The 8,359-nt window shown below is 43.4% G+C and overlaps 1 protein-coding gene across 1 annotated transcript; it reads left to right on the forward strand.

Annotated features, from left to right (window-relative positions):
* The first annotated feature begins 4,357 nt into the window (after positions 1-4,357).
* On the forward strand, positions 4,358-7,892 carry LOC121024383 (histone H4). The gene has a single exon (XM_040466613.1). It carries the CDS (start codon positions 4,414-4,416, stop codon positions 4,723-4,725), a length of 312 nt encoding a protein of 103 aa, XP_040322547.1. The 5' UTR covers positions 4,358-4,413; the 3' UTR covers positions 4,726-7,892.
* Positions 7,893-8,359: the final 467 nt, after the last annotated feature.

An 8,359-nucleotide genomic window follows, 5' to 3' on the forward strand; every position in this document is an offset into this window, starting at 1 on the left:
GTGTCCGAGGGCACCAAGGCCGTCACCAAGTACACCAGCTCCAAGTAAACTGGCTTTTCTCAGGAAGATCGGATTCTCCAGACCCATGCCCCAAAGGCTCTTTTTAGAGCCATCCACGCTTTCTAAAAAAGAGCTTGTTCGCTGTTAGCTTTGTTTAACGTAGAATTGGGCGTTGTATATTCTCTTAGAAGTAAATAATTTATGAGAAACTGACATTCTTGTTAGCAGGATTTGCCTCGAGCATTTTAGCATTAAATTTGAAGTTGCTTTTTAGTATGAAATTTTGTGTACTACGAAAAAGCCAAAGAAGTTATCACCTCGGCTCTGTAAATTGGGCTGCAATACTATTCAGAGGTTCCTGTGGTAAACTATGTAGAACATAGTGGTTTCTGGCTTCGACTTAATCTGTGCATAGACCTATGCTAGTTTTCTCCAGGGTAAGAGGGTAAGACAGGATCATGGGGTGTGGGTCTTCGTTGATACGGCTGGTGCCATCTATGTGCCCCCAGGCTCCCGTGATTCTACCTCCTGCTCCATCTTTTACAGCTTTATAGTTGGAAGGTAATGTTAATGTCAGGACAGCAGCGCTGATTGAAAACTTGGTGACTTAACGTCACCAGACAGCGTAGTTCAGACTATTCTATTCTCTAGTTCCTCACCTGGTCACCTCTGTCAGTTTACCCCACGAAGGCGTCCATACCGTGCCTCCCCCCGCCCCCTCGTAAAAGTATAAGCATTATTAAAGGGCTTTCAGTAAAGGTGTAACAAATACAGTTTGAAAAATAAATCTGAGCCCTTTCCCATCAGGCTAAATGAAGACTTGGAGAAGTTTCTTTCTTTTCCTTCTCCGCCTTTTCAATTCTCTTTAATATTCCCAGTAACTAACTCAGTCGTTTTATTTGTATCAAGTCCACCGTTCTTCACTCCTCCATGTATGCAGCAAATTGGTCTCCAGTGCCTAGTAGGTGCTAAGACACTTTCCTGCCATGAGAAAGTCCCAGCATCCCCAGAGAAAACACGAAAATGGGGACTGTGCAAATAAGCTGGGAAGTGAGCTAAGTGGAGCCTGCCGGGTGGGTAAGACCCTGTAGCGGGGAGAGAAGCCTGCTCCAGGCAGGTTGGTCTGAGCACCTAGCACACCCTTAGAGACTTTGGAAGCCACTTTAGAGTGGTTGGAGGCTGGGATGCCTGGAGATGAAGGTGGAAAGGCCAGCCGAAGGTGGGGCAGAAAACCTTAGATACTGTGAAGCCCTGCACACCTTGTCAAGAAATATAATGTTTATCTACTGGGAGAATCCAGACTGCAGACATTGAAAATGTTGCAAGATGTAGGATTCTGAATCATTTTCCCGGTGGCCTAGGTGAGAACAGATTGAAAGGGAGTGAGATCCGGGTCAAAACGTTGGAAATACCAGCCAGGGGTGAGGTCGGGACTAAGGAGGCAGCAGTCAGAAGAGGAGGGCGCACGGGGAAAAGGAAGCAGAAAGGTCAGGCCTTGCTGCACACGGACGGACTGACAGAAGGTGGCGGAGCACAGGCTGACGTCCAGCTTTCAGCGGGAGCAACGTCAGTGCTCAAGAAAGGGGGCTCAGAAAGGGGACTTGGGAGGAGGAGAGGCTCGCCACGCTCATTCCGATCGGGTTCCAGACTCGCTGCCCCCAAATACGGCACCTTGGCCCTTGGCATGTATTAATATCTTGAGCTTGAAAGAGTTTGAGAAACTAAAAAGCTGGAAGGTCGCTCGGACCCCCCTCCCCCCACCCCCCCACCCCGCTCCGCCCTTTGACCCTGAGGCGGGAGAAGAGCCTCCCCAGGGAAAGGTGCCCTCCCTGCACCGAGGGGAAGGGAGGCCTTCTTGTCACCAGAGACAGGGGAATTGGGGGCCAAAAGGCCACTTGAAAAAACCTTATTATTTCTTCAACTGACTACCCCAAGCCCAAAGCCCTGTGTCTTGTCAATTCCTCACAAATTCATCTTTTTTCTAAAAGGTATGGAGGTTCCCCTGCGAGAGTCACTTTGAGATGTCCTGCTCTCGTGAAGGCTCTCGTGTAGCATGGAATAATTCAGTAAGATTTGGACCCTTTTTCTCCCCGTTGGTCTGTCTCATGTTGGTTTAATTCGTAGCCAGAGATCCGAAGAGGATTGAGAATTCTCTATTTCCCTACATTTCATTCAGCAAATATTTATTGCCCCGATACTAGGAGCCAGGCCTCGTTCTAAGCCCAGCAATGTGACAGTGACCTGGTTCAGAACAAGTCCCAAAATGCCCCTTGGACAAGTGGACTATTTGGCACAAGAACTAAAGCCAATCAACAACCTCACAGGCCAAGAAAAACTTTTGCCCCTCCCTTAACTGCCTTAAAGGATTTCGATAAGGGGTTGATAACAGAGGGAGAGTTATTACCAGACAGAACGTTTAATGTGGAAAGATGTTGCGAGGCCGGGCAAACATCTGATTAACCAAACAGCGGCTCTTATCTTCCTGTGATTGGCCCTCCTCTCCTTTGCAGCCCCAGGTCCCCATCCCATCCGTCAGCCAGGGAGGGGGACTCAGCCTCGACCGCCTGACTGCCTTGGAGTCTCTTATTTTTTACAGGGCTTCTGTACTTATGAAATCAAATTTGGTTTTTTCCCCCCGTTAATCTGTTTTATGTCATTTCAATTAGTGGGCCAGCCAATGAACCATGAAAGGAATAAAGGGAAAATTTTCAGTTCCTACAATGTACAAAATGACGAGATCTTTCTTTTAAAGATGTCAATTTTTCTGCCCCAGTTAATAAGTGCAATGCAGTGATGTGACAACTTCCAAAAGGGGTTCATTTTTCCTTTAAACCTGAAACAAGATCCAGTATTTTGCAGGGGAGCAGAATATACCCCCTCAAACTATGTCGCTTTGGTGTTTTCTCAGTGATGGTAAACTCACATGCACAACAGTTATGGCTGGCACAGGTGAATGTGATAAGAATTTTGTGGAAAGTGTAGTCATATTAATCAAATACCACAAAATCTACATCCTTTCTGACAAAGCATTTCAACTCTAGGTTATCCTCAGATTTATGTATAAATCTCCTTTAAAATTGAAAAAAAAAGCACATTATGTTAAGTACTAGAACATTTGTTTAAAATATATCATAGAAACTGCTTATGATGGAATATTACACAGATATAAAAATAATCACTTTTTTCACCTTCAGTCATGTAACTTTTCCAAAGTTCCAAGTGAAAATAGATTTCCTTTGGCAAAGGAAACTGATTAAAATATAGAACAGAGTAGACTTTTTGGTAATAGTTCTGTCAGGGAGGGAGAATATCCTGTCCGTTTCTAGATCCTTCTAGCTAGGCTAAGAATCAAAATGACATGAAACAGATTAACAGGAGAAAATCAAATATAATAGTGTATGTACAGGGAATCCACACAGACATGACATTTCAAAGACAGTCCAGCAAAATGAGGCATATGTCAGGCTGAACTAAGGAGGGGGCAGGGGTCTGGGACTTCAAAGGGAAGGAATGCACTTCTGAAGAGTTTGGTTAACCAATGTCTGCCGGGCCACTCAGTGGGGCATAGAGAGGACTCTGATCAAACAGGCCTTGCCAGGTCCCTGCCCATCTTCTATACATAGTTCATAATATAGTTATCGACTGTGAAAGCTCGCTTCCTGGAGCAGGTCCTCTATGCAATTTCTTTTTATTTAGTTGTGGAGGAGGTAAAAAGCTTTCCTGAATTTGCTGGATTTTAATAACCTTCACGCCAAACTGGCCCATCTTAGTGGCCTGCCCTTCCCCCCACAGTTCCAAGTATGAGTCACTGTTAAAAGTGACACATCGATCAGTGGGGAAAAGAATTCTTTTAAACATCTGGTTTATTAAGGATTTACTAGAGAATTGGTTAAAGTGTACTATAGAGAATTCTTAAGGAAGAATACCACGTGGATATTAAAAACGTCTTTTTCTCTTTAGAGAGAGGAAATTGACTAAAAATATAATCAGCATAAAGAAGTTCCACAGTCCCTATGCACGGCACTGTGTAAATTTTCTGTGAAAAAAATACGTGCGTATGTCTGTTCACCAAAATATCAAAGTAGCCAGTAGTCGTAAGTGCTCTTTGTATCCTGGGGTAAGAGCTTGCTAGTTTATTGCTTGCCTTTTTTTTTTTTTTTCATTTTTCATAACTTTCAAAAGCAATTTTTAAAGTTTTAACACGTGGTCACAAAAGGTACTGGGTATAGAACAAAGCAGCACAAGGAAACCGAAGGCTTTTTTTTTTTTTTTTTTTTTTTTGGTCAGACTTCCCTCCCTCACTGGGTGGCACTTCGCGGCTTCCTTAGGTTCTCAGTTCGGTCCGCCAGCGGATATATAAAAGCCCGCAGCTCTGGGGACGTGATAGGGCTTTGTGGAGTCTCTCTTGTCGGCATGTCTGGTCGCGGCAAGGGCGGGAAGGGCCTGGGCAAGGGGGGCGCCAAGCGCCACCGCAAGGTGCTGCGCGACAACATCCAGGGCATCACCAAGCCCGCCATCCGGCGGCTGGCCCGGCGCGGCGGCGTCAAGCGCATCTCCGGCCTCATCTACGAGGAGACCCGCGGGGTGCTCAAGGTGTTCCTGGAGAACGTGATCCGGGACGCCGTCACCTACACGGAGCACGCCAAGCGCAAGACGGTCACGGCCATGGACGTGGTGTACGCGCTCAAGCGCCAGGGCCGCACCCTCTACGGCTTCGGCGGCTGAACTCCAGGTTCCCGGTTTCTGGGGCTCTGCGCACCTCCGTCCCGCCCTGTCTACAAGCCAAAGGCCCTTTTCAGGGCTCCCCCCACTCTCACAGAGGGCCGTGACGCTAGTTTGATGCTCGCTGGTCCGCGTCCCGCACGGGTCGCTCCCTCTCCTGTTGGCAAACCTACAACAGCGAACCTTTTCGCCTGGCTTGGGGTCTTGTTAGCTGCGAATTCGCTCGAGGAAGCAGGTCGTGTGAAGAGGCTTCTGAGGCCTGCGGTGGACACAACTTCCTTTTTGAGGCTTAACTGTGGGCCTGCTGGGGAGACCCCCTCCTGTGATCGGCCCCTTGCCAGAAATCCTGCAGAGTCCGCTTGGCAGAGTTGAAAAAGTTTTCAGACTTAAAGTTAGGTTTTTATTCTAAGAAAGGTGGCAATCTATTTTTAAGTTTGTAATTGAGGGCTCCGCTCCCTCTAAATGTCCCCTGGCAATCAGGTCAGTGGTGTCTAAGTCTGGAGGGGCCACTAATGTCCTATTGTTCGTCATCACTTCCCACGAAGAGTAGACAGCTTTTAAAAGTTAACGCTAAATGTGTTTTTGTTACGTTTTAAGGGCAAGGATCCTAATCGGCGCTCGCTCAGCGTTAATTTATGACGTACAAATGGTGGATGTAACACATGGAAAATGTACTTTTAACTCGTGGGAAAATGTCAGCTTTGGCACCAGCGAGTGGACCCTCGTGAACTTTGGACATAAAGACGAGTCTCTTAAGCTAAAACAAAATATTGTGAAAGTTAAGACGTAAATGTCCTGTTGTATAACTTTGCTTACCGAAGTGATGCGAGGTGGTGAAACGTCTAAACAGTCGTTATAGAAGCGTCACTTGGTTGTGAGAGCAGGTTCAGTTCTAATTCTTTCCTGGGCCTCAGTTTTTTCACCTACACGGTTAGGAGGAGGAAGCGGAGGAGGAGGAAGAGGAGGAAACCTCACTCAAAGGATTATTTTGAGGATTGAGTTGTTAATGACAAGTGCTTGAATCCTGCCTGCCACACAGAGCTGTGTGAAGCGCTTATTTACGTTCCACCACTAATGACCTCCGGGTGTGAGCAACTTTTCTTGAACAACCACATTCCAGTAGAGATCCAGGCACATTAACAGGAGACACTATAGTCTCTTAGGGAACCGTGCATAATACTCTGGTGTATGTTTTTTTCCAAACAACTTTGCAATGTCAGAGATATTCTATTTATTTATTTATTTACGGAGTAGAATTTCGTGTTTCATTACTTACATGTAACACCCACCCAATGCTCATCCCAACAAGTGTCCTCCTTAATGCCCATCATCCATCTCACCCATCCCCCACCCAATGGAGGTATTCTCTTGATTATTCTTACAATGTATACTTGTTCATTTGTACTCATTCTGGGTTTATGCCTTGCTGGCCTCAAAATACACCACCAGACAAGCTGTCCTGTGGCCCAGAAAGACTCAGACCAAATTTAAATGCTGGGGATGCGTGTGTGTGTGTGTGTGTGTGTGTGTGTGTGTGTGTGTTGTGTTTGTTTGTTTTTAATACATTTGAGTACATAGCCTGAGACAGGGGGAAAGACGTGTGGTAAGTTAAGGCTTGGGGAAGGGCATGAGGAGATAGATGGACCACAGCAGCTGAATCATTTGTCATGTATTTAGTTACCTTTCTCTCTGCCACATACAGCCTTTCTTCTTGAAGACTACAGCCCAAGTTGGGACAAGTAGTTCCTCAAATGGAAGGCGCCCGGGGTCAATGACAGAGAGCTAGTCTATGGAAGACAGACGGTTATTCCTGGTCACAGCTGTTGCTTACTAGTTCACCTGCCTAATGGACATGTGCTTGACTTGCGTATCTTAGGCAAAGGACATGTGGGGCCAGGATGGACGTCACCAGAGGGTGACTGAATCAAGGTACTACGTGTTCCAAATATATTTAGTGTATCACGAATATTTAGTGCCTTACGTATCTCATGCATATTTAGTGTCTGGTGTTTCAAGTATAAAAGTGCCTCATGAATATTACATGTCTCTTGGTCCTTTACCCCTTCTTTATATCCTTAATACATACACACTCCACTTTCTAGGTATTTACCTATACTTAAGACAGAAGTTTCATCCATCACATTTGTTTCTCTAGCAGTATGAATATCTGCAAATAGTAGAGAAATATACACTTTGAAATGTTTAGGGAACCAACATCAAGGCTTTTTATCAACTGTGATACTTCATCTTATGATGAAGTATTTTAAATTTTATCTTTTGTCTTACTTGGTCTGTTTTAATGATGGTTTGAAAAGGGGATAAAGGAAAGGCCTACTTGTTTTAAGAAGGATCAATTAGTTCTAAGCCTATACCAACCACGTTAAATAACCGCATTCCTTGGATTCCTTGGATTCCTAGCATTTTGCATAAAATCCAACCATTATTCTGTGAAGTTTTGTAGATAGAGCCAATCAATATATAACCTGTTTTCAACAGAGTCGATAGTTTTAAGATTCCTGACAATTTACCAGGAGTTCTTTTAGTAGAATATTTTTTTAAAGTTTGAGGAATCCATTTGAAAAAGACAACAATTACAAGTATAAGAGGACTTTAGTAAGGGAATTTTAGCCACAACCAAATCAGTTCATTCAGTCCTAACTAATTAACTCTTGCTTTGCTGATCTTGGGTTAAGTACCCTGCTTCTAATACGGCTTGGAAAATCTTAAATCAGTCCCAGGGTAGAGTCTGACAGGTATCTGGTACAATTATTTATTAAAGTTCTTTTGATGCTTCTTCTGTATAACTCAATTTCAGATCTGTATTTTGTAGCATGGGCCTGTAGAGAACCGCATAAGGAAAAATAGTAACCATCCGTTGATGACTAGACAATGTCTGGTTAATTTACTATATTAATCAGTGTTACCATTATGGAATAGGATAGGATCTATTTAGGTATGATACTGTGAATACGGAGATTGATAAACCTCCAGGAGCCTTCTGATATTTCCCGGAAAGTATTTGTTATTTTTTTTGCCATGGCGTTGATATCTAGGAACAAAGTCTGTTGGTAGTTTTGTGTGGTTATTGTATATAAATATAAATACGTTCTATCCAACTTAAGTAAAATTGTTAAACATTTATATTAAAAATATTTTATCTGGTTAACTTAGGAATGTATAGTTTTTTTTTGATTTGCCCTCTTTTTTCCTATTACACGATATATAAGAAAAGAGTTCTCACAATTGTATATTGCTAGTTACAAAGTACATCTTTTCTCATAAAATGAGAAAATATGTGTGGCTTCCTGGCCACGTGGGAAACTACAAGAGGAGTTTAGATACAAGTAATACCTTCAGAGTTTCATTATTCAAAATTTGGGGCCTGGATTTATGAAAAGTAATATCGAGCAATTTTGAATGTTTCTTTAAATCAGGCTATGAACATAAGCCATGGATTTCTGAAGACAAGTACTAGAATATTAACTATAAAAATAACAAATAATGTACAGAATACTTAAGGATTTTTTTTTAGTTGTTTATTTTTAAGAACTGAGAGACTGTTACCAGAATTATTCAAGAAATCAGTGGAAAGCCGCAAACAGATAATAGACCTTCAGAAGGTGTTGGGGAAATACAA

Source organism: Herpailurus yagouaroundi, unplaced genomic scaffold (assembly GCF_014898765.1).
Source record: "Herpailurus yagouaroundi ecotype Mexico unplaced genomic scaffold, PumYag 64211, whole genome shotgun sequence".
Classification (NCBI taxonomy): domain Eukaryota; kingdom Metazoa; phylum Chordata; class Mammalia; order Carnivora; family Felidae; genus Herpailurus; species Herpailurus yagouaroundi.

Bases quoted from the DNA above. Each gene is read 5' to 3' on its own strand.
- LOC121024383 (XM_040466613.1), top strand. From the start codon at position 4,414: ATGTCTGGTCGCGGCAAGGGCGGGAAGGGCCTGGGCAAGGGGGGCGCC.